At 39.5% G+C, this 27,307-nt stretch overlaps 1 protein-coding gene across 3 annotated transcripts; it reads right to left on the bottom strand.

The window, feature by feature from the left end:
- Positions 1-726: 726 nt before the first annotated feature.
- Positions 727-25,493, bottom strand: LOC120108204 (AICARFT/IMPCHase bienzyme family protein). Of its 3 annotated transcripts, XM_089929123.1 has the most exons (14): positions 25,160-25,493; positions 24,784-24,872; positions 24,587-24,654; positions 24,441-24,479; positions 19,149-19,224; positions 12,253-12,349; positions 11,101-11,203; positions 10,818-10,951; positions 10,562-10,739; positions 10,317-10,474; positions 8,728-8,937; positions 8,306-8,653; positions 5,430-5,556; positions 727-1,172 (listed from the first exon to the last, which is right to left on the bottom strand). In XM_089929123.1, exons 1-14 carry the CDS (start codon positions 25,259-25,261, stop codon positions 1,021-1,023), a joined length of 1,881 nt encoding a protein of 626 aa, XP_089785249.1. In that variant the 5' UTR covers positions 25,262-25,493; the 3' UTR covers positions 727-1,020. The 3 variants fall into 3 exon arrangements, with proteins under 3 accessions (XP_089785249.1, XP_089785250.1, XP_038977711.3); XM_089929124.1 differs by lacking the exon at positions 24,441-24,479 and having other exon boundaries at positions 25,160-25,385; XM_039121783.3 differs by lacking the exons at positions 24,441-24,479; positions 24,587-24,654; positions 24,784-24,872; positions 25,160-25,493 and adding exons at positions 19,937-20,048; positions 20,166-20,735.
- Between the last annotated feature and the right edge of the window lie 1,814 nt (positions 25,494-27,307).

Genomic DNA, 27,307 nt, shown 5'->3' with positions numbered 1-27,307 from the left:
AATGGCTTTAAGAATATAACAACAGGAGTTCCAAAAAGTTTTTTTTAAAAAAAATAAGAAATCTTAGCTCTTTCCGATGCTTTCTTTTTCATTGCTTCACGAGTTGGCGCCTGTTGGTAATGATTAGAGACAAAAATGACTGTATTCACATGTGCGGTTTTGATACACAGACCAACTTTATGTAATTAGATTTAGCAGCACTCCTGCAGGTACAGGCATACAGGATTCTGACTCTAGATTTTTTTTTTCCCTCTAAGAGGAAAAAAATTGGATACTTTGAATTAATTTTTGTCGGATCAATATTTGCTTGTTGACTCTAATTAATTGAAATCCAGTCACCAAAGATCCATTCTTGACCTGATAATTTTGATATTTTTGAGAAAAAATATGGTTGGACTGCTATCTTAAAGTTGGGCAAAAATCTCTCCATGGCGTATGCTCTAAGTGGAGGTAATGCTGACCAACAAACATAAAGCTTGCTGGCCCAGAGCACAATGGACCATCGTTCTGAAACTAGGACAGAGTCATAGGGATATTTATTTACTTCATGTGGATTGAGACCAATTCAGACTTCCATTGGTAAAATCCAAAAACTACATGACCCAGTTGTGCCATCAGAAATTTATCGATAAATTTGACATAAATTTCATGAAGATGCAAACTATCGAAGCCACCTGCAGACTCCATGTTTGTTGATGGAGAGGAGAAATTATGTGCAATGGATCATTGTCAAAAGTGACTCACTCACCAAATTTTCATCCTTAAAAGTTGAAACATTTGTAAATCAATAACTTAGAAATGAAAAAGAAGAGAGTCCCCAAGATGTTTCAGGTCCCACAAAATTTAATTACTTTCAGCAGTATTGGGATTAGAATCTCGAGTGTTCCTCTCAACTTAACCAAAAACGTAGGTTATTCTCAAGAGCCTTGGCTTGCGCACTTCCTTCGTCTCCATAGAACCTTTCTTTGTACATTCAAAGCATTCTTTTGCACAGCAGGGTTCAGATTATTTAGTTCACCTTCAGTGCCTGAAATGCCTCACATTTGTGAAAAGAAGAGAAACACCATACTTATTGCAGCAGTCCACGGCATCCTTATCCCTAATGCTCCCTCCTGGTTCAGCAATAACTCCAATGCCATTCTGGCATGCTTCTTCAACTGCATCATTCCAAGCTGAAAGTTTGACAAATTAAAACAAATTTAGTTTAGGTTTAAACATAATGCATCAAAACTACTTAGTCTAAGAACTTCTAGAAGTTGCAGATAAGGATCGCATGACGAAAAGAGAATAAAAAGAAAAAGAAAAAAGAAGAGAGAGAGTCCTCTAATTAAAAAAATAAATCATATTGTTCAAAGCTTGTTTACCAGTATTGTAGGATATGGATTGATCATGTTCAATATAAGCTGGCTCCTGTAGTCATGGTGGAGTTCTGAACAAGCTCTGAGCGTCAGAACCCATGGATGTCTATAGAATGATGGATAGTGTAGCTACGTGGGTTTAGACTAGTCCCCGGTAGGTCCATTTTCAACATCATAGAGCCTCAGAATTAATTCTTACTAGAGCTAGCAGGTTCATGCATCTTCAACTAGCAAATGTGCAAGTTCATATAATATGTCCAAATAACATTTACAAGATGAGCTTCAGGTGCTCGAATACTTGTGCTCTTCCATCTCTTGGACAAGCTCATATCATCACCTTCACCTCCTTCTACCACAACCATCAATACCCTGTCACGATCTACACACCAGGTCTCTCTCTCTCTCATGCATGCATTCTAATGTTTAAAGAAAAAAATGCAGTCCTATTGCTCGCAATATTTGGTCAACCAAAACTGGACAAGAACTTCAAACAATCAGAATAAAGTTGCCAAATGAACAAGTCATCTGTTTAACAGATTTGCATTTGGCCCAACATTTGGCTTCATAAAGGCTCATGCAGAAAACAAGCTGAGCTTAAGCTTCACTCAGCCAGCTCATGTTTTTGACACAATTAATCAGCATGACTCTCCTTTAAAGCATTTACATTGAATTACATGCCCGCATCTTCAGGATTCCTTAAAGATCAGCAGAGGCTCTATATAGCTCAGTTTGGTTTCTGGCTTCTTCATGGATCTCTGCATCAAGGGCTAAGCTTCAAGAGAAATTATGGAATGAATTGTTATTCCCTCCCCTCTCCGTTTCATCTTCTTTCCCTCCCTTCTGATGTTGGACAAATGGGTATAAGTCTAGAGTGGAAAGAAAGAGAATTAAAGGAAGTAATAGGAACAAAGAAGGGTTCAGTTAGGCAAGGCACACGGATTATACTGCTTTCTTTACGATACTGATTTCCCTACTATAGATGCAAAAAGACTTGTGAAAATCCTATCTCCAGGATAAGATGCCTAACTTCATGATCTCTAAGGGATGCACTCCTTAATGATGTTGTGAACCAAAGCACCCAACCCAAAAAATGAGGGGAAAAAACAAGAACTTGATAGCAAAAGAGTTTTACTAGACTGTTTGTAAGAGCATTTTCTGTATGTGTTAACTTTCTCACAATCTCTCTTGTTTATAAAAAAATAAACGGATGCAAATAGTGACCGTTCATGCCAAATAATCAAAATAAGAAACTAATCCTTTATAAACACCTAGTCACAATAAACCAGAATCAATTTAAAAATAGTGAATCTTAAAAATTAGATTCAAGACAGTGGTCATTGTGATCACAATTCAGCTGTTGGGGCACATCCTTGGGATCCCAACATTTTAAAATTTTTGAAAAGGGAAAGGAAAGTGTCCGTTGGGAACCAGCCTTTGGTTCATCCCAAACATAAAATGATTAATTTTTAGTTTAAAAAATACTCTAACATCTGACATATCTAGTTTGGCCCCCTTCATAAGGTTGCCAGGTTTAGACTTCAGCTCTGCTTCATGTTCTCTTCTTTGAGGTGTAAGTTTCATTTTCTATATAAAACAATGATGGTTCTACATCTTGTATCATTAAAAAAAAGAAAAAGGAGAAGAAAGAAAGAGAATGAAAACTTGATTTGCGAAGGCATAGCAACATATTAGTTTATTGTTGAAAATATTTTCTACATCTCTTTGTTAGATATTGCTCAACAAAAATGCATCTTGGTCTATAGATCTTGATCTAGTAGCCAAGATATTAACTCACAAAAGTTCAATTGATAGTTTCAGATCTAACAACTGAGATCAAGTACTTTCAAACCGTCAACAGTTGCTGTCCCTTAACCACCACCCCCCCAACCTCCAAAAAAAAAAAACAGCGCACACACACCCAAAAAAAAAAGGAAGAAGAAACATGCGCCCACACTCCTTCCTCACTCTTCCCTCAAATAGCAACTTCTCACCACAGCAGCATGCAAGCTGCCTCAATTCTCAATACCAAATGCCCTGGCAACTCACCCTCCCGTCAATTTATTCTAACTCCATCACTCACATCCTTTTCCAAAACCAATACGTCCAAGCACCAATCATTCTATCCTTGTTTATTTCAAGCCTAACAGTCTAAGCCCAAACTTTGAAAGATTCAACACAAAGTACGCTGAACCGGTACCGGTAGGCGTACCGGTCGCCTACCGGACCGGTTCGTACCAAAACCGGTCTTTTGTTTTTTTTTTTTTTTGGTTCACGGACGCGCACGGAAAAAGAAATTTTTTTTTTGGTTCGCATCGTGTCCACGCGCGGATGCGCCAGGGCTGGCCACTCTGTGGCATTAATTACCCGCTCAGGGAAGCTCGCCCGCGCAAGGGGCGATTCCCAGCGCGGGGAATTGTGCCCACGCGCGGCCCCGCGCCCGCGCGTGGCGGTCTACCTTGAGGGAGCGCTGTGGTTTAAAAAAAAAAATCAGTACTGGTGCGAACCGATCAATTCGCACCGGTACGGGCCAGTACAAGACCGGTACGCAGCCGGTATGCGTGGTTACCGGTCGGTATCAGCCCAAAAATAGCTGGAACCGGTATCCATGCTGTCCGTGTACCGGTTCCAAGCCGAACCGGTATCCATGCTGTCCATGTACCGGTTTCAAGCCGGACCGGTCCGTACCGGGCCAAATCGGCCGGTACGGACCGGTTCGGCAAACCATAATTCAACATGCATGAACTTAAGCAAGGGAGCATGGTCCATTTTTTCTCAACTTAAACACCAAATGATTGACCTCCCTTGCAGCCCATCCTTTTATCAAGCTCTTCTTACTTCATCAGTCACATCCTCTTCCTTGTTTATTTCAAGGTTAACAAGTCAAGCCCAAGCTTTGGGAGACTTGATCATAGCTGAGCTTGTGGAAGGTAGAAAGGCTTGTGCTTGCTTTTACCAGAAGCCAAGCTAGTACTTGGTCAGCCAAATATCATGCCAAGCTCAAGCTGACTATATCTTGCTGTAGTTCAGCTATTTACACCATAGCCATGATACCCTCCAAATTTTACGAAAAATTTACAAATTTTTCATGAGCTGAAGGGTGGCCAAGCTATGCTGCTATTAGTTCACTAGTCTGTAAACAGCTTGTGAGCGGTTCACAGGATTCATGAATTTTATGAATAAACTTTAAACAATAAACTATCTGGGTGACTTTTACTGTAGATGTGGAGTCCTGGAGTCATAGAATGGCAGACATGACGTGATGGAAGTTGGAAATTAGAGGAATAGAATAGTTACGCAAACCATCCCCCACAGCCCTTAACACCAAATAAATTGAAGGAGGAAATTTTCATTACTACCCTCTTCCATCTCCTTCCTTGAAGTAACTGTTTTATTTTTTTTCTGGTGAAAGCATTGAAGGAACTGTTGGCCTTCCTCCATTCCTTAAACACCCTAAATCCCAATGGCCAAGTTCCTTTTCTTTTTGTGAAAACCTAAATCTCAATCCTGAAGTTCTTTTCTTTTTCTTTTTTGTGGGGTAGGGGGGGGGGGGGTGTGGGTTTGTTATTATATACCAAATTTTCTCCAAACTCTTGTCATGTTTGCCAGATTTTTTTTTGGAATTCCAGAGTTCTAAACCTAGCTCAGCTGTACCTAATTGTCGAAAATGGTTTAATCCCGCATAATACATGAGTGTGCATGCTTGTGTATATGCAAGAGACTAGCTGAGCTGTGCCTAATTGTCAAAATTGCTGCTATGGTTTAATCCCTCATAATACATGAGTGTGCATGCTTGTATATATGCAAGCATGCATTCACTCATGCATATATACGAGCATGCATGCATACAAGCTATACACACACGCACATATACACGTATATGTCCAGAAATCAGCAATTGATTGACCGGATTAGAAACTGGGTTACCAGATATTGCAATATCTGTTGACAAGAGAAAAATTATTTAAAAACATGTCCCCATAACTAGAAAGAGTGAAAGCTAAATACTAACATTAAAGAAAAGCACTGCAATGATTAGGTATGTGTCGTGATGAGAAATATGTATTTGCTTACCAAAAGGGAAAAAGGCATCACTCGCCAAAGCAGCTCCCTTTGCCTCCTCTCCTGCTTTCCTGAAAGCAATTCTTAAGCTCTCCAACCTGTTTGGCTGCCCACTCCCCATACCCAACATACGGTTATTCTGCAGAATATAAGTGTTAGAATTTAGCATGAGTTCAGCTATTTCTAGAAGCCTAAAATAAAAGATGATTGTAGACAACAATGATGGAGTGCAGTTCATGGAAAACATAACGGCAAGTGATAAATCTTGATCAACTTCAAAAAGAGGGGACACTTCACTGGCTATTACATTCAACTTAATCAGTTAAAGGGGTAAAACATTAAGGTTATGCTTTATTGAACAAGGCAAAGAGTAATTTCCAATAAGTAATGCTGAACCGGCCCATATCGGCCAGTTTAGCCTGTACCAGACCAAAACCCAGCCTGAACAGGCCGGAACCGGCCGATACTAGATGCGTATCAGACAAAACCGAACGGTTCTGTCCGGTATGGCTAAAAACCAGTGCTAACCAGTTCGCACCAACTCCGATGCCACAGTGCGCGCTGTGGCAAGGCAACCGGTTCGGTACTGGTCCGAACAGATGTCGAACCGGTCCGATGGCCGACTGGTACGTCTACCATTACCGGTTCGGCGATCATTAATTTGCAGTATCAAATATAATAGCATATTATATTTTATCAGGAAACAGATACTTCCAGCTCCATTTTTTTTGTAAAAAGAACAAATGTAGCATGTTGTGTTGCACCAATATCATGGAATCAAACCTAAGTCTAAAGTATGGGCTTACAAGAGCTGCCTGATGAAGCAAAAATAAGAAAAGGCAAGAACCTCTAAGGACCACCTTGACTTAATGAACAGAAGGTCAAGTTAGATCTTCTTTAACTATTGATGGAATGATCTAGAGATGAGAAGGTATATAGTACATTGACCATTCTAAGAAAAATGCAAAAACCTCTAAGGACCACCTTGACTTAATGATCAAAAAGTCACTCATGAGGTTACATCTTGTTTTAGCTACGGATGGAGTGTTCCAGAGTTAAGAAGGTATGGAGGCATTGTTTCACAGACCAGGATGAAGCAAATGATAATGTCTATGATTACGGGTCTAAGGACAAAAATGTCAATGAAAGGAATTTCTTGCGATCACTAGGGACATATATGAAGATGTCGAGCATGTGGTGAAAACATTTGCCAGAAATAGGCAATATATATGAACCATTTTATATGTCATAAGCCAACCTTGTCATGGATAATTGATCTGTAAATCCTCGGAGGATGTTCCAAGATGTATCTAGCAGAGCTGATATAGTGTTTTTGTTCTATAGATGGGACGAAAATAGATTCAAATGCCAGGTTGTCGTTAAAGAGGCAAAAAGTGGAAGTCAAGGGTCAAAATATCAAAATAACTAAAAATATGACAAAATACATTGACAGCAAATAAATGAAAATTGACGGCCAGAAGTTAACTCCTTTTGATCATGTTCTCTATCTTGGATATATTTCAGATAAGAATGAAGCAAGTTTTCTGTTTTGGATAAGTTGTACAAGAGTGAATTTACCTGAGTTCTATTACCTGCAGAACTGAAATGGCTCTCTATTTGTAATCCTACTTAAGCAATTTAAATGACCAAACAAATTTTCTTCAGAATACACAGTTTCAGGATGCAAGTACTTGAATTTCACTTGGAACATAACAAAAAAAAAAAACTAAAGATATATGTAATTTTATGTATTAATTGGAAGTTACAAAGTTTTGTTTGATATTTAACAAGTTATGTTTGCATTTAAGCATATAACTATATTACTTCATGTAAAGTCAAATCTACTAGTATAGAGCAGATAGATTTTATAGAATCGACATAAAAGCTGCCCTATAAGTTATTATATTGTCTTCTCCATATTATTATATTTTGCCCTTCGGTTTGATTGGAGGAAGTGAAGAGGTGACCCAGGGTCTTTCACATCTTTAGGTGTCGGGACAAGCAAGATAAAAATGTTAAGGTCAATGTCATGTAAACCATGAACAGTAAGATTAAAGACAAGTACATTAAAAGAACGGAAGTTGCACGAATTACAGATAGATGTTTAAAAATTAAATACAATAGTATGAACCACGGACATATAGGACAAAGATCCAGGTTAAGATTAGGAGACAGTATGTGTCCAATGATTAAAAACTTATGATAAGCTTGATGAAAGCTCCGACAAAAAACTTGTGAAGTCTTGTAAGAAAGGAGATAGTGATTACTAGGAATAATGGCAAAGGATGGATCAGTAGCCTCTTGTAAATACTTATATTTTGCAAACATAGTTAGGATAACACTTGTTGACTATGGATTTGCATTTCTGTTTCTTATAAAAACTTATAGTCACATAGTTAACATGATTATATTATTATTTTGACTTAGTTATCCTTGAGCTCTTTTTTATGGAGACTATTTGGACCTAGCTTCATACACATAAAAGACAATAAGTAACCTCATGAGACCAATGTCCAAATTCAGAAAAATTCATGTTTCAAATGCATTAGTTATTCCATGATGTGTAACTTCATGTAGGTTTTTTGATTAAGTGTTAAAGTATAGAGTCACCTTCTCTAGCTACTGGGAGCACATGGCAATTTCAAGCCTAAATAAGAAAGAATTAACAAGATTTTTTTATTTCAACTAGAGATGAACATATCCATTTGACATGGGGAATGAAGGTGCAATTTATCAACATTGACCTCTAACAGTATAACATGATTGGTTATATAGCAAGGACTTCATCTCTAGTTAATCATTATTTTAATCTCTAGCTTGACTTTCAAAGATTTATTACCTATTCTTCATACACAGCTTTTAATCTTGAAGTGGAGAAAAGAACTAACCTTGGCTATTACAATGGCATTGCTCTTCACATGCTTAACACAAAGCCATGCAAACTCTGCATCACTAAGCTCATCTTCTTGGGGAACCCTTTCAGACACTACATTAAATTTGATATCTTCTGGAGTTAAATCATCAGAATCTTGAGCTAACCACCCGCCACCAACCTGTCTGAGTGAGAGCATTCCTTTCCCGCTCTTTTTTGCCTCCAGTATCCTCAAAGTTTTTGACTTGCCACGGAGAATCTCCAGACCTTTTTCTGTATATTTTGGTGCAACCACAATTTCATAAAACATCCGTGTTTCACCATCAGTTGGACTCCTAAACTCTCGGATTTCCTTCGCAAGATCCTAGAAATTTAGCAATGAAATATAAGTAGAGTTGTACTACATAATATAAAAGATTCTCCCCTTACCCTGCTTACCTCATCCACTGTTGTGTTAAAGGCAACTATTCCACCAAATGCACTAACAGGATCTCCTTTAACAGCTAATCTATAAGCTTCGAGAATATCTTGCTGTGATGCAACTCCACAAGGATTTGTATGCTTCACAATCACGCAAGTAGGTCTCTTGAACTCTGACACACAGTTCCAGGCAGCATCCGCATCTAAGTAATTATTGTAAGACATTTCCTGTGCCAAACGAGAGAATATCAGAATATACCGATCATGAGCCCAGTCAAATGCAGCAAATGTCAGAATCAGTTTAAAAGTGAAAAACAACTTATTATGGCTTAGATGTAGTGCTTAGAAAAGAAGAAGGGGTGACGTTACAGCTATAATGTCTGGATAGCTCATCAACGAAAATGAAAACCGAAAATAATATCAACAACAATTAAAACTAAATAATAATATCCACAACAGAAAATCTTCATCCAAATTAGCCCTTTAGATGCAGGAAAGCAACACGGGTGCACAATATTTTCAAATAGATAGGAAAACAAGTTGAAAATCTTGAATGTGAAACAAAATCATGGTCTTCTGTGTTTACATAAGCAAGGGCTTGATTAAAAGAGAAGAAATGAGCATTTGGTGAAAGTTTTAGCAGACATCTAGTTCCTGCCAGCTGAAAATAATTATTTTCAGGTCTCAGAATGAGACAGCATTATGACTTGTTATTGACAAAGTAATCCCTTTTCTGCCAAACAGAAGGAAGTGTTTCCACAACTTCATCATAAAAAACAATTTGGATCTGAAGGCATGTAGCTTTTCCCAATTACATCTGTTTATATGAACATTACGTTTACCTATTGGAAACTTCCGATTAGTCTATTGACTATTCCATGTTTTCTCTGTGCAGCTAAAGTTTTAGCAGACATCTAACTCATGCCTTCCGAAATATTATCCTTAAGAATCAGAATGAAACAGCCTTACGACTAGTTCCTGACAAAGTCATCCCTTTTCTACCAAACAAAAGTGTTTTTCAACTTCATCAGAAAGAACAATTTGGATCTGAAGGTGTGTAGCTCTTCCAAATCGCAACTGCATATACACGTTACATTTTACATATCAAAAGGTTCCATTTAGTCTACTCCATATTCTTTCTATATAGATAAAGTTCTAACATTTAAATTCACAATATCTGTAAAAGGTACTATTCTAGCTTCATGACCTGTCCCATTGTATTGGCTAAGTTTGCCTTCACATAATTCATATAGACTTTTTTAATGTTTTGCGATAAATAAGCAAATTAGCTAAATGACTAATTTCTTAAGTAGTTCAAGTAGTGTTACAAACAAGGTTCGCCGTCTCGATACCAGACCCCGTACTGGTGCCACACTAGCACAGCGTCAATGCGATGCAGTACAAAATTTTTTTTGACGTACCACTCGGTACGCTATCCGTACCGGATACCGGTACCAAACCGATATGGTATAAGACATGCCAGGCAGTAAGATTAAACATATCAATTAAATATACCAGCACATTCGGCACAATATGAAACAAGATGACTAACAGATTAGCTAGGAAATGGTGATTGAAGCCATAATTGACTTGCACGAGTTTCTAACCTTGCCATGGTATTGTATAGCAGTTGCAATACCACCAGCATTCACCAAAGAAAGACTTTTGTCATCATAGAATGCGGCCTTTTGATGAGGATTTTCACCATAGCGAAGTGTAGATTTTAGTGACATTGGCACTGTAAAGCTGGGAGGAAATGTATTCCCTGTCAAAAAAATGCAATAGCAGGTAATTACATCCAAAGCTTTCAAAAAAATGTACTAAGTCACACTTTCTATATGCATTTATATACCTCCTTCTGATTGTTTCCATAACCACTCAGAAACCGCTGAATCATAAGAAGCAACATGCTGAAAAGCTTTCCAGGCCAGCTTCCTGCGAAACTGTTGATCATCATTCTTTCCTTGCAGAAATTCCAAGAGTGCAGGATAGTCTTTATGGTCCACCACAACCAAAACATCCTTGTGATTCTGCTAAACTGTGCAGTTCAGTAAGACTGTATAGAAAGTGAAAAAAAAACCCAAGATCATGGAGTCAAAAAAGAGAACCTTAGCAGCAGCTCGGATCAAGGTAGGGCCACCAATGTCAATATTCTCAACGCCATCCTCAAACCGAATTCCACTAGCTGAAGTAACTTTTTCATAAAAAGGATACAAGTTGACCACCACTATATCAAATGTTCCTGTGCAAACATTGTGTCAGTGATGCAATTGAATTATGTACAAGTATATGCAAAGGAAAAAGGTTAAGGATTGCCATTGCAAAAAAACGAACTGTAACCTTTTGAAGATACAACAATTTAAATGATAGTATGGTGGACAATAAACTCACCAATTCCATGCTTGTTCAAGGCTTCCATGTGATGGCCATGATCTCTCCGTGCAAGAATACCACCATGTATATTGGGATGCAAAGTTTTCACCCTACCATCTAGCTGCAGAGACAATAATTCATATATTTATGATCTGTAGATACAAGACAAAGCTTTTTTCACTTTTTTGTTAATATCAAGAATAGGTGTCATTTAAGTACCTAGTTATAAACAAAAAGCATCTGAGCAGACCGCCCAAAGTAAACATCCACATGTTCTTACTACTAAAACAATTTTAAAGAGGCAAAGATAATACTCTTCAAAAAAAACATTGCGCATGAATCACATTTTCTTATTAGATGCACGCCTATCCATGTTTAGACATTTTTCTATATCGCACACATCACTTTCTAGTTATAATATTATTTCCCTTGGCTTCACTTGTTGGTCATACACCTTGCATTTCACCAACTCCCCTGAGCAATCCAGCTTTGGACAGTGGATCTTTGACAAAAACCAACATCTACAACACAAAGCTGCCAGTACCCTATGGTACAATATTAATTCAAACTATTTCATAAATGTCAATTTCAAACAAGCATAGATAGCCACATTAATATCCTAATTTTTATTTGTATTACAAAGAACAACTATGGAGAGATACATACACAGATATGCATGCGCACAAGCACGTACACACGCATATATATTATATAAAAATTGATAACTGTCTGCCAAAGAAACATAGGTAAAATATGGCATAGAATATGGATATAAGCTCCAGAATCTAGCTTTAGTATGACCAATGATATAGCCATGCTTTCCTACCCAAAAAAAGATACCAAGGACCAGCTTGGTATCATTGCTGATTTTGTGTTTTTGTTGCTCTACCAATTAGTGAAATGTCAATTGTTGGTTTATGTTGAATATAGCATTTGCACAAAATTTCTATTATTTCTTGCTTTTTTCCATTCTTTTAGGGAGAAAAGCACCTAGAACAGCTTATAGAGAGTTGAACCAAAGTACTAGTAATAAATACTAGCCAATATCATAATACTATATAAAAAGAATAGCCACAATCAAATTGTGGATGGCATGATTCATCTTGTTCCTAACATAGGAAGGGAAACTAGATTAAACTAGAAAAATAATATATCATAACTAAAGTTTACCATTTCTGGGAAATGAGTAATTTCTTCAACTTTAGTTACAGAGACCCCAGCTTGTTCCAAAGCAGATGCCGTTCCACCAGTTGAAACAATAGAATACCTGTAGATGTAGTAGTAGTAGTTTAATGAGACTCTATAAATTAAGATATGAAAGAATACATGAAGGAATGGTAGGCTTTATAGTATTAATAAAATCTTCTAGATATTCCAAAAGAGATTTGTGAAGGCACATGCCCAAAATAAGGAATTTGCAAAGTAAAAGAAATTTTAAATGTACGGAAGGGATGATCTCCCAAAATGTTAGACAAAATATTAATAACAGCATGTAAGTATATGTGATTGCATAATCCAAGAAACAAGCTCAGTTACAAGAACTCAAAGAGATCTCCAGATTCTGTAAGAATTTGACTATATTATCCATCAGAACAAAGAGTACTATACATACATTATAACAAAAGATAGTTATATCGACTTTATTATTTATTATTCCTTTAACAGCTAATCTCAAAAAGATTGAAATAATTAAAGCTGAATATGAAATTCTGATGTGCAATTCTTTAAAGGATTAATTTTCACATTTGAGAATAAGAGATAAAAAATTGAATTAATCATCTACCAAACACGACATGTTTCTTACAAACTAATAGTGTCTCTTCTTCCAAAAAACTGCATTAATTTTTCTTGCCAAGATGTTTATCTCCCCAAAAACCAATGCCAAGAATCCTTGTTATGCTTAACTACCTTATCAATCTTCCTCAACCGAAAATGGTTATGTTTTCCTTCATTCAAACAGAAAATTGAGATTTTTGTTCAAAATCCTCGCGCTTGACCAACGTTCTAAACCTTCCTCTTCAAAATCAGGAACCTCCATTCTTTCAAACTGAATATTAACTTTCATGGGAAGCTTCATGCTTTCTATCTTTCACCTACAGTGTTTCATTTTACCCTTACAATCTGTTCTAGTCAATAATAAAATATGGATTATACCATTTAAAGAAACTTAATTTCTCACATTATGCAGAACATTCTTAAGAGCAATTATGCTGTTTGCAATATGGTACTGATAGGCCACGTCGGTCAGAGAGGGGCCTAAAACCGAACCTCAAGTATCAAGGGTGAAGAGTGCACGTGAGAAAGGAGCTGCATGGCTTGCGGAGGTCAAGAAGAAGCTGTCAAAGTTGTTGCATGGATTACGCAGGGAATAAAACAACTTCAAACGTTTACATGCAGCGTTGCCCAGTCAACTAGCCGTAGGAGCTAGTTTAGGAGTCTGTTTTTCCATTACTTCTCGTTGTTGTTTACTGAGTAAAAGTTTAGTAGCTTAAGTTTCGGTCATGTACTCGTTGGTTTCGCTGGGCTTTAGCCTATTTAAGGAACCAGAGTTTAGCAATAGAAAAGCAAGAAAATTTCCTCAACTATTGTGGTCCTGTTCTCGCCTTAAAGAGAATATATATATTTCTTTTTTATCTGTTATAATCCTTCTTTGACTGGGACCACTATCAGTGGTATCAGAGCGGGGTTTTAATGGCCACAAACAAGGAGTGGATTGAAAGATTGGAAGCTGGGCTTAGTGGCCTTCAAGAAGGCATGAGTCGTATGGAGCTGGGAATCGCCGACAAGTTACATCACTTGGAGGAGAGTTTCAGCCACCTGTCCGACATACTGCGATCATTCAAGGAGGACAACACCAGTCACAACACCGAACGAGGAGAAAATTCTCGGAACCGCACTGAGAACAACCGGGCGGAAGCAGGAGGAGGACGACTCGTCTGTTCATCAAAAACGGCAAAGTTGGAATTTCCTCGGTATTCCGGGGAAGACCCCACCGAATGGTTCAATAGAGTGAACCAGTTTTTTGACTTTCAGGACATTTCCGATGCACAAAAGGTGCCGTTAGCTTCGTTTCACCTTGAAGGCGAGGCAAATCAATGGTGGCAGTGGCTCAAGAGGACTTTCCGGCAAGAAGGAAGGGTGATTTCATGGGAAGTTTTTGAAGACGAGCTTTGGGCTCGTTTTGGACCATCCGAGTGTGAAGATTTCGATGAGGCTCTTTCATGGGTCAGGCAAGCTGGCTCATTTAGAGATTATCAACGTGAATTCGAGAGGCTCGGCAACTGTGTTCGGGGCTGGACTCAAAAGGCGCTTGTAGGGACATTTATGGGAGGTTTGAAGGCTGAGATAGCCGACGGCATTCGCATGTTCAAACCGCAAACTTTGAAAGATGCCATCAGCTTGGCAAAAATGCGAGATGACCAACTCACAAGACAGAGGCGATTCCTGCGACCACCTCCACCACCGGCGCGGGCTCCGCTGGCTCTCCCACAAGCAAATCGTGCAGCACCTGCTGCTCCTGCACTACCGGTCAGACGGCTGACTTGGGATGAAATGCAACGTAGAAGAGCTCAAGGTCTATGCTTCCACTGCAACGAGCGTTTCACGGCGGGGCATAGGTGCCAACGACCGCAACTGCTACTTCTGGAGGGGCACACCAACACAGGCGGTATCATTTGTGAGGACGTTACGGAGCAACAACCACTGGAAGAGGACCCAGGAGTGCAACCCGAGCAGGAAATAGAGCCAGAAATCACCTTACATGCTTTGACGGGATGGACTGTACCCAGAACGATGCGCATCACGGCCAAGATTGGTCCCCACGAAGCTGTTGTGTTGATCGATAGTGGATCAACACATAACTCTGTTAATGACCGCTTGGCAAGTTTGCTTCGTTTACCAGTTGTTCCAACCGAAGCATTCACTGTCAAAGTAGCAAATGGTGAAAGATTACAATGCCAGGGGAGGTTCGAGAAGGTACGGGTTAACTTACAAGGCACTGAGTTTTCACTCACCCTTTACTCTCTACCATTGTCAGGCTTAGATCTTGTATTGGGAGTCCAATGGCTCGAAATGCTAGGTTCTGTGGTATGTAACTGGAAACAGTTAACCATGGAATTTATTTGGGACAACCAAGCCCGAAAGCTACAAGGAGTGGAGGCGCAAGCTATTCAGGGGGCTTCATTGAAGGAGATTAAGAAGGATTTTCACCAGGGCCATGCATTATTTGCGGTTTGTTTCCAACCAACCACAGGGACAGCAGCTAGGGACGAGTTGCAAGTCGAGAGGCAGCAGGACATGCAGAAGGTATTGCAAGAATACGAGGAAGTCTTTAAAGAGCCCACCAGTTTGCCACCAACCCGTGATGTAGACCATTGCATTCAGCTTAAGGAAGGGACCGAGGCCATTAACGTCCGGCCGTACCGATATGCCCATTTTCAGAAGGCAGAAATTGAGAAGCAAGTCCAAGAGATGCTAGATTCGGGGCTTATCCGCCCTAGCACCAGCCCATTCTCCTCGCCAGTACTATTAGTAAATAAGGAGGGAAGTTGGCGCTTTTGCACGGACTACCGTGCGCTCAACGCCGTCACCATCAAAGACCGCTTCCCAATTCCTACGGTGGACGACATGTTGGACGAGCTCTACGGTGCTTCTTACTTTACTAAATTGGACTTGAGGGCCGGATACCACCAAGTAAGAGTTAATCCTCCTGATATTCCTAAAACTACATTTCGTACTCATAACGGACATTATGAATACTTGGTCATGCCATTTGGTCTCTGTAATGCGCCTTCTACATTTCAAGCAATTATGAACTCTATATTTCGTCCCCATCTTAGAAAATTTATATTAGTTTTCTTTGATGATATATTGATTTATAGTCCGACTTGGGACAAGCATTTGACACATGTAAGACAGACTTTGAAGATATTGAGGCAGCACAAATTCTTTGTCAAGTCTAGCAAATGTGACTTTGGACAACAAGAATTGGAGTACTTGGGGCATATTATCACCAATGAAGGAGTAAAGGTGGATGAAAGCAAGATTGCAGCCATGGTAGCATGGCCACAGCCTATTAACATTTCTGAGTTGCGTGGATTTTTAGGGTTGACAGGATATTATAGGAAGTTTGTCCAAAACTATGGCATGATCGCGCGACCTCTCACCAACCTTCTCAAAAAGGGACAATTCGGATGGCATGATGAAGCTGAAGCAGCCTTCCTTGCCCTCAAGAAGGCCATGACAACCACGCCCACCTTGGCAATGCCAACTTTCAACGACTCCTTCACTATTGAGACAGACGCATCCGGTGACGGAATTGGTGCGATATTGACTCAACAAGGCAAGCCAGTGGCGTTCATGAGTCGGGCCTTAGGAGTGACCAAGAAATCATGGTCCACTTATGCCAAGGAGATGCTGGCCATTGTAGAGGCAATACGTGTATGGCGGCCTTATTTACTGGGCAAAAAATTTTACATACAAACCGATCAAAGAAGCCTTAAGTATTTTTTGGAGCAAAGAGTGGCAACATCGGAGCAACAGAAATGGGTGGCCAAGCTCTTAGGCTACGACTACGAGATCATATATCGCCCGGGCCATGAAAATTCTGCAGCCGATGCCCTATCACGTAAACGAGGTAGTCCCATTCTTCATCATATTTTTATTCCGCCGGTTAATTTATGGGAGGAGATTAAACAAGCAACAAAAGATGACCCATACATCAAATCCATGGGGCAGGAAGCCGAAGTCCATCCTGAAGGCTCATTCAAATGGCACGATGGCCTACTCCTTTACAAGGGACGTGTGATCGTACCAGCCAACCCATCACTACGAGCCAAGCTACTCCATGAGATGCACGACACTAAAGTGGGCGGCCACTCGGGTGTGCTACGCACGCTTAAGAAATTGAGTCAACAATTCTACTGGCCTGCGATGCACAAGGCAGTCCAAGAATATGTCAAAGGATGCGAGGTATGCCAAAAGACTAAGGCAGAAACTTTGGCTCCCGCAGGGCTCCTACAGCCGTTACCAATTCCATGCCAAGTCTGGGACGACATCACCTTGGATTTCATTGAGGGACTACCAACTTCGCAGAGCAAGGATACCATCTTGGTGGTAGTAGACAGGTTAAGTAAATCAGCTCACTTTCTTACTTTAACCCATCCATTTACTGCAAAGACTGTTGCAGAAAAGTTTGTGGATGGGGTCATCAAGCTCCACGGGATGCCCAAGACCATTGTGAGTGACCGAGACCCAATCTTTATTAGCAAATTCTGGCAAGAGTTCTTCAAGATGTCGGGCACCAAGCTGCAGCTCAGCTCCGCATACCACCTGCAGACCGACGGACAAACGGAAGCTGTCAACCGCTGCATTGAACAGTATCTTCGGTGTTTCGCTCACCAATGGCCGCGCAAATGGAGTTACTTCTTACCTTGGGCGGAATACTGGTACAATACTACATACCATATTTCTACTAGGATGACTCCCTTTCAAGCACTATATGGCAGACTCCCACCTTCCATTCCTTTGTACAAAGATGGTCTCTCACTTGTACACGAAGTTGATCAGCATGTTTTGAATTGAGATGAACTCCTTCAGCAACTAAAGGCCAATTTGGAGCGGTCTGTTAATCGGATGAAACAGATGGCCGATCAAAAGCGGAGGGATATCTCGTTCAACGTCGGCGAAATGGTCCTTCTTAAGCTCCACCCTTACCGCCAGCAAACGGCCTTCAAACGAGTTCGCCAGAAATTAGCCAGCCGTTTTTATGGGCCCTACCAAATTTTAGAAAAGCTCGGCCCTGTCGCCTACAAGTTACAACTACCTGAAGGGGCGCGTATTCACCCAGTTTTTCACGTATCGCTACTTAAGCGGTATGAATATCAGGGCAAAAATACGGAAGCGCTACATGCGGAAGTACCACCATTCACCGATGAGGGGGTGATTATTTTGGAACCTTTGGCCATCCTGGACACTCGCTGGATTAAACATGGAGCCCAACTTGTTGAAGAAAGCTTAGTGCAATGGAAGCATCTACCTATTGAGGACGCAACCTGGGAGCGGTCTAAGATGCTGCGGGAGAGATTCCCAACCTTGGACCTTGAGGACAAGGATCCACCTCATGGGGGAAGGATTGATAGGCCACGTCAGTCAGAGAGGGGCCTAAAACTGAACCTCAAGTATCAAGGGTGAAGAGTGCACGTGAGAAAGGAGCTGCATGGCTTGCGGAGGTCAAGAAGAAGCTGTCAAAGTTGTTGCATGGATTACGCAGGGAATAAAACAACTTCAAACGTTTACATGCAGCGTTGCCCAGTCAACTAGCCGTTGGAGCTAGTTTAGGAGTCTGTTTTTCCATTACTTCCCGTTGTTGTTTACTGAGTAAAAGTTTAGTAGCTTAAGTTTCGGTCATGTACTCGTTGGTTTCGCTGGGCTTTAGCCTATTTAAGGAACCAGAGTTTAGCAATAGAAAAGCAAGAAAATTTCCTCAACTATTGTGGTCCTGTTCTCGCCTTAAAGAGAATATATATTTCTTTTTTATCTGTTATAATCCTTCTTTGACTGGGACCACTATCAGGTACCCCATGGCTATTGACAAGAGTTTCATTATTATCATATGCACATAAATTTGTTCTTTGTTTAATTTGTTCTGATTCAACTGTTGTTTGCAAAATTCTAACTCACATAGAAAGTTGGTTGGTAATTGTTAAGTTACAGGTAGTTTAAAATTTTAAAACAAAATAGGCTATATTATAGATGCAACATTCATTCAGCAGTAGGATTAATCAATCTTTCAAACAGGGGGACGGGAGGGAAGGGAACCATTATTAAACTACTATCAAATGTCTATGAAGGCATCTTCCTCGATGCAAATGTTCTGAAACTCTATTGCATGGAAGGTATTCATTTATAGGTTCCTAAACAATTACACATCGTTCTAAAAAACAGAGAATTATAATGGCAATACAAGCATAAGGACACAATAAACATAAGGAATCATGAAATACATTTTTAATGATCAAGAAGTAAATTGCAAACATGAAAGTGCAACTGGAAGAGTGCAAACACACCCTAACGCTTGAAGTCCGTTTGCAAGGAAAGCTAGATCCCGCTTATCTGACAATGATATCAATGCTTGCATGCCACCTACGGATAAAGGATGTGGTCATTTAGACAGAATGTTTCAAAGATTTTTTGTTAAACCCTCACTCACACTTACAAAAGATAATAAGGAATCTTAAAAATAATCTTTTGGCTCAAAATAAAAAATATAAGTAAAACAACTAAAAGAGGAGAAGCAGTCACCAAGTTTTCACCACGCCATACAGCAAATTGTCCTAAACAGGTAAAAGGAAAGTAAACCAAAGCAACCTCAAAGATCAGATTTTTAAGGAAAAATCCTAAAGAAGTATTAAAGATTTAGCACTAAATGAAAGATTAGAAGCAAGCGATATTGACCTAGCAAAAGAAAAATCGAGATAGATTTCTATAGGATTGAATCCCCCACCCCACCCTAAAGTCGGACGTGAAGGTTTCGTCTCATCCGGCTCAGAAATCCGGGTTTCAAGATGAAAAATATCGCAGGAAAGCACCTGCACCCCATCACTGGTCCAGGAAAAGAGGGGAAACGAAACAAAAGAACCAAAAATCAAACCTTTTAAAGTTTTAGAGAGCACAAAAAGATTAGCGCCGGCTCAAAGAGGAAAACCAGGGTATCTCAGGTTCAAGTGAATAACATCCAAAACAAATCAAAAACCCTCATTGCTCCCCCGCCCCAACCGGCGAAAAATAACAATAATAATAATAATAAATAAAAACCAAATTTTTAACTCAAAATACAATGAAAAAAAAGAACTACCGGTTGAGAGAGAAGGAGCGGCTGTCTGAGTCTCCACATCGGCCATGGCTCTAATCGAATGGAGCCCGTTGGAGGAAAGCCGATACACAACACAAGGCAAGAAGACACGAGTCTGTGTCCAAAAAAACAACAGGGTGAGCATAGAACCAGCAACGGCGGTATCTTTACCTGGCGGTGCTCAGCCCACCATAGAAAGAGGAAAGAACATGGGAATGGAAGGAAGACTCACCGGCTGGGCGCGGGGGTGGTACCGCCGGTGAGGATAGAGGTAGAGATGAGCAGCTTTGGTGGTGGTGACGGCGGGGAAGCCCGAGAGGGAGAACGGCATCCTTTCAGCTTTCCCTATTAGAGGGGGAGGGAATTTCTTTATTTATATGAGCTCGTGTTCTACTGTGCCGCGGTATTTGATAAGACGATGGTGTGTGGGCGGTGAGGAGATTCATCCAACGGTTCGAAATTGTTAGTGATGCAGGTGACTTTGTTATAAAAAGTTCTCCGCGGGGTTTTAAAACGGTGGGAGTTTTAGTGTCGTCCTGATTTCTGTGGACCGGGGAAGGGTCAGACCGGGCTAGGTTTGCTTGATGTATGAAAAAAAATATATAATTCAAAAGGATAAAATAATGCAGCAAACTGAGACTTGAGAAAGTAATAAAAGATAGGCAGTAAGTAATCAAAAATAGGAGGGAAGTAATAAAGGTTAATTACAAATATATCAAATGTATTACACCATGGATTCATATCTCTCCCATTCAATAAAAGCATTTTTTGTAATTAGATCTTCCTTTAGATTTGTTTATATGGCAAAAAGGGGAAGGACATAGGAAAGAGGGATACCTACATTCAATTAATTACTTCGTCGTGGTAGAGAAGAAAAACTACGCACGGATCGTACTCGGGCTTCGGATCAATGTCCGCTTTGAGGACCTTGTTCTGTTGGATCATCGGGGACAAAGGCATCTGGCATGGAGGCATAACAGTTTGCATCATTGCCAATATTTGTTCCATCTTGGCATTCAGATCAATGATTTGGCGATTTTTTTTTCTTGCTGGGCATGCTTGCCAAATGACTTATTATATATTCATTCTTCAAAAAATATTATTTAAGTATATACTCCTCAAATCTTCTTATTTTGCAAGGATGCCCTCTCGTTATATTCTTAATCGACCGTAGTCCTAAACAACTTTTTTGAGTATTAAATAATTTTATTAGCCTTTTATATTAATATCATTTGAAATTTATGCAAAAAACAACAATTTAATTTGTCGAGCATGTAAATATAGAATGACAATAATGTCCTTTTACACAAAATTATTATTATAAATATTTTGTCGGAAATTTGACATGAAGGATACCATTGCAAAAATAGGATATTTTGAGAGTTATATATACATATATATATATATATACATATATATATATACATATATATATATAGATACATATATATACATATATATATATAACATATCTATATACATATATACATATATGTATATATAACATATATATATACATATCTATATATATGCATATACATATACATATCTATATATATGCATATACATATACATATATATGTATATACATATATATCCATATACATATACATACATCTACATATCTATATATATGCATATACATATACATATATATACATATACATATATATGCATATACATATCTATATATATATATATGTATATACATATATATAGATATGTATATGCATATATATGTATATGTAGATGTATGTATATGTATATGCATATATATGTATATACATATATATAGATATGTATATGCATATATATAGATATGTATATATATGTATATGTATGTAGATACATACATATATATATATATATATAAATCTATATATATGTAGATATATATATATATGTATATATATATATATATAACTCTCAAAATATCCTATTTTTGCAATGGTATCCTTCATGTCAAATTTCCGACAAAATATTTATAATAATAATTTTATGTGTAAAAGGACATTATTGTCATTCTATATTTACATGCTCGACAAATTAAATTGTTGTTTTTTGCATAAATTTCAAATGATATTAATATAAAAGGCTAATAAAATTATTTAATACTCCAAAAAGTTGTTTAGGACTACGGTCGATTAAGAATATAACGAGAGGGCATCCTTGCAAAATAAGAAGATTTGAGGAGTATATACTTAAATAATATTTTTTGAAGAATGAATATATAATAAGTCATTTGGCAAGCATGCCCAGCAAGAAAAAAAAATCGCCAAATCATTGATCTGAATGCCAAGATGGAACAAATATTGGCAATGATGCAAACTGTTATGCCTCCATGCCAGATGCCTTTGTCCCCGATGATCCAACAGAACAAGGTCCTCAAAGCGGACATTGATCCAAAGCCCGAGTACGATCCGTGGGTAGTTTTTCTTCTCTACCATGACGAAGTAATTAATTGAATGTAGGTATCCCTCTTTCCTATGTCCTTCCCCTTTTTGCCATATAAACAAATCTAAAGGAAGATCTAATTACAAAAAATGCTTTTATTGAATGGGAGAGATATGAATCCATGGTGTAATACATTTGATATATTTGTAATTAACCTTTATTACTTCCCTCCTATTTTTGATTACTTACTGCCTATCTTTTATTACTTTCTCAAGTCTCAGTTTGCTGCATTATTTTATCCTTTTGAATTATATATTTTTTTTCATACATCAAGCAAACCTAGCCCGGTCTGACCCTTCCCCGGTCCACAGAAATCAGGACGACACTAAAACTCCCACCGTTTTAAAACCCCGCGGAGAACTTTTTATAACAAAGTCACCTGCATCACTAACAATTTCGAACCGTTGGATGAATCTCCTCACCGCCCACACACCATCGTCTTATCAAATACCGCGGCACAGTAGAACACGAGCTCATATAAATAAAGAAATTCCCTCCCCCTCTAATAGGGAAAGCTGAAAGGATGCCGTTCTCCCTCTCGGGCTTCCCCGCCGTCACCACCACCAAAGCTGCTCATCTCTACCTCTATCCTCACCGGCGGTACCACCCCCGCGCCCAGCCGGTGAGTCTTCCTTCCATTCCCATGTTCTTTCCTCTTTCTATGGTGGGCTGAGCACCGCCAGGTAAAGATACCGCCGTTGCTGGTTCTATGCTCACCCTGTTGTTTTTTTGGACACAGACTCGTGTCTTCTTGCCTTGTGTTGTGTATCGGCTTTCCTCCAACAGGCTCCATTCGATTAGAGCCATGGCCGATGTGGAGACTCAGACAGCCGCTCCTTCTCTCTCAACCGGTAGTTCTTTTTTTTCATTGTATTTTGAGTTAAAAATTTGGTTTTTATTTATTATTATTATTATTATTATTATTGTTATTTTTCGCCGGGTGGGGCGGGGGAGCAATGAGGGTTTTTGATTTGTTTTGGATGTTATTCACTTGAACCTGAGATACCCTGGTTTTCCTCTTTGAGCCAGCGCTAATCTTTTTGTGCTCTCTAAAACTTTAAAAGGTTTGATTTTTGGTTCTTTTGTATCGTTTCCCCTCCTTTCCTGGACCAGTGATGGGGTGCAGGTGCTTTCCTGCGATATTTTTCATCTTGAAACCCGGATTTCTGAGCCGGATGAGACGAAACCTTCACGTCCGACTTTAGGGTGGGGTGGGGGATCCAATCCTATAGAAATCTATCTCGATTTTTCTTTTGCTAGGTCAATATCGCTTGCTTCTAATCTTTCATTTAGTGCTAAATCTTTAATACTTCTTTAGGATTTTTCCTTAAAAATCTGATCTTTGAGGTTGCTTTGGTTTACTTTCCTTTTACCTGTTTAGGACAATTTGCTGTATGGCGTGGTGAAAACTTGGTGACTGCTTCTCCTCTTTTAGTTGTTTTACTTATATTTTTTATTTTGAGCCAAAAGATTATTTTGTTTTAACCACTTGATGCATAGAATAGGGACTTCAAATCTCATGATTTTTAGTGTGCAAGCAATTTAGAGATAGTAGATCACATCTAATAACTTGGATAATCGATATTGAACCGCCATCGTCCAAGCAAGACCTGTTCAGTTCTGAGCAGAGATCTACTCAATCGGATCCTAATCTCCTCTCTCCCTCTCTCTCTCTATATATATATAAGTGTATGCATTTACATACGTACATATACACATCAAAAATCATGTGATTTGAAGACCTATGCATCAAGTGATTAAAAATGTACTGCTTTGTTTATTTAAACCATCCAGTTGTTTGACCATTTGATTATAGGCTAATATCTATAAATCACATCTGTCTGCTGCCGGTTGTCTCGGTTCTCTTCCCTGTGCTGTCTGCGGGCTAGCAGATTTTTAGAAATGTAAGCAATTTAGAGATAGTAGATCCAACCGATATAGATAGACTTAAGAAGACAAAGGAAAAAAGAAACTAATGCTTGCAAAACAAAAGATTCAGTTCTGCACAACTAAAGCTCTACAGACATGTGCAAAGGATTAAACAAGAACCCACCATTTATGCCAACCTTTGTCTTCCCACCAGTTGACGACCCTAATCAGAATAAGAACCAGACATCAAAAACCATCACCACTAACAAATAAAAATGGAAAAACGCAGCTTCTTATCTGACTTTTTTATCATAGTGCAGGGGAGCTTACTTGGAACCATTGGAGGGGCCTCAGTAGCTGTAGGTTTAATTGGCTGAATACTCCGAGCACTAGGTTTCCTGCAAAACTCATATAAGCAAGAAGATGAAGCCTCTCATCAGCAAAACTCCAAAAAGAATGTTTATTAAAGAAACCAGCAAAACCAATAGCGGCAATAGAAGCAACAGAAACTGGGACTACTACTTAACTGGGACAATGATGACTCCGCAGAAGAAAGGGCTAAACCAAAAATACTTGAACGGATCTGTGCTGAACTTGAACTTCTGACGCAAGATATCTGCGAAAAACAAATAAAAGGATGTTTCAATTCATTTCCAGTAGCCAAAAAAGAAAAAAAAACGCCTCGTGCATTGATCAAAACTCAATAAACAGCCAAAAAACAAAAAAGATCACAAGTATCATCTTAATAGAGACAAAAACGACTCGGGGAGATCACAATCACCCCATTCACGGAACGAAAACACCGAATAACTTGTCCCCCAAATTGTGGACCAAATCCATAGCAAAGCCCAAATAATAATCAAAATCCTTTCCACAGAAGAGAAGGAAGCTAAAAAATCGCACCATAAACGACTCGGAAGCCCGACTTCCGGAATCGGAAGGGAAGCAGCCGCGCGATCCACCGATCAAGGGCGTCGCAGATCGGGCGAGCGTCGAGAACGCCATTAGACCCCTTCTCTCTCTCTCTCTCTCTCTCTCTCCCCTCTCGCGAGGAAATGAAAACCCTAGAACAAGGCGACGGGATGTTAGAACGGACGGTGAATGGAACCAAAATGGGGGACGGGGAGGAGCTCCTTTTATGGTAGGATTAGCGTTTGGCGACTTCCTTCTCTCCGGCGGAGCTGTTTATGGAAATTATAGATACTCTACCTTTTTTGATAAATGTACACACCCTCCGGACGTAATTTTGAAATTGGAAAGGGGAATTTATGGAAAATGGGGAGTGAATATAAAAAATATTTGGGGTTTGTTGGGTTTAAGTTGGTGCCCGGGGCATATCGGGGGTTAGGTGGGTCGTCTGATGACGTGGCAAAAAAGAGCCACGACTTTCTCAAGGAGTGATTGTTAGTCTCAGTACATATGCATAGAAACTTTATGCGAATATTAAATATCGACCGTCCATTATTCTAAGGCAGTCGTAAGATTGTTTGTCGCATATAAATTGTTATACGGACAGACGGGATTTAGCCTCGTACGGTTGGGTTTTCCGGGGTGGGTTCGTATGACGACTTGTATGATCACGAAAATATTAACAACTTTCCATTTTTGGGTACAATGATCTTGGTCACGTGATTTAATGCTTTAAAAGTAGAACAACGTCAAGTCTATTTGTCACCGACAATGTCCATGTGTTATTTTCGCTCTCTCCGACCTGGTAAGTTACCGCCGCAGAGGATAAAAATAGGATTTCTCCAATTTTCTAACCGTTGGATCAGATAACAGATCAGAATAAGAACTATTCAATATCAAATCCGACGGTTAAAATACGTGCGTAGCACGATATTAATATACTCCGAGGCACATTATACCGGAGATCGAGTCGCCGTTGGGTTGATTTAATAGCGGGGTAGGTGGGGAGCCCGGGAAGGACCTTGTTCTGGTATACCGCAGGAGCGATTATTTTAACCGATTTCAGCTCAATATGACCAGTCATCGTTCACGGGCTCTGTATAACTAAATTGTTCGCGAGGAACGACGGAAGCTGGAAAACGACTTGGGGAGGGAGAAGCTTTTGGGCGTGCGGACATGCCAAAGTTGTGCCGGAAGCGGCATCGGATCCTTCTTTTTTTTATGCGGGTGATTACTGGGGTCCACTCTTTAGAATTGGACGCAGATGCCCTTGGATGATCAGGGCCGTCAAATCGGACCCCTTGGATCGTCCTCTGAAATAAATAAACTAGCATTCAATCCGGAAACCTAACATGTTCCATCAGATTAATAGCACAATTAATCTATGGATACAAATTTCTCTATCCTTGAGCCAATATTTTACACCGTTCATATCATGCCGCTGTCCTATTAAAAATTATAGATCTCCTGCATCTCGCACAACTAATCTATATGGCAATCTTAATTCAAGAATCAATATGTCAAAATCTGAGTTACGTACTAGTCTAATTCGACCTACTTATACCTGTTGCTGCTAAGAACTGATTGGCCCTAGGCACCGCGGCGAAAGCGCGACGACACAAGAGAGCTCAGTAGTCGACTACTCTGGCCGGAATTGGAGAATGCGAACGGCGCTCGGTCACTACAGTCGAGATCCTCGTCGGATGACGAAATTCTTACCTGGAACATCATAGAGCAAGAAAGTTTTCTAGTCATAACATATCCGACAAAGGATCCTCCGATGCCTAAGTTAATGTGGTAATTAAAGAATAGAAGGAGGTTGTATTTTAGTCTGCTAGGATGTTCTTGTTTGCTTACCTCTTCTACCCCCTCCCCTCCTTTTTTTATGTATATTCGGTGGAGGAGCCTATTTACCGCTAGAAAATTAGGATATGTGGGTCTATCAGAAAGGACTAGCTTAAGTATGGCCTGGACATTGGGAATGAATACTTTGCATGCGGATGACGTTCTGTATATCACATCGGTGGAATCTCGAAGATCACTGGGTCCTCCAGTTAGGATGCAACCAACTGTGAGGAGCTCTTGATATGCAAGTTTGGCGGTATGGCATTGGCCTCACCCAATGGTCGCTCCCAATCCACC

Source organism: Phoenix dactylifera, chromosome 2 (assembly GCF_051530095.1).
Source record: "Phoenix dactylifera cultivar Ajwa chromosome 2, Ajwa_hap1_PhDact_Kaust_v1.1, whole genome shotgun sequence".
NCBI lineage: Eukaryota > Viridiplantae > Streptophyta > Magnoliopsida > Arecales > Arecaceae > Phoenix > Phoenix dactylifera.
The sequence above is the reverse complement of the archived record's forward strand: the minus strand, read 5'-3'. Positions and strand labels throughout refer to the sequence as shown.

Excerpts from the sequence above, each read along its gene's own strand:
- LOC120108204 (XM_089929123.1), bottom strand. The coding sequence starts at position 25,261 with ATGGCGTTCTCGACGCTCGCCCGATCTGCGACGCCCTTGATCGGTGGA. Across the intron at positions 24,655-24,783 it reads GCGGAGTCATCATTGTCCCA|GAAACCTAGTGCTCGGAGTA; the intron begins GTTAAGTAGTAG and ends TGAGTTTTGCAG. Across the intron at positions 5,557-8,305 it reads ATGCCATTGTAATAGCCAAG|AATAACCGTATGTTGGGTAT; the intron begins GTTAGTTCTTTT and ends TATATTCTGCAG.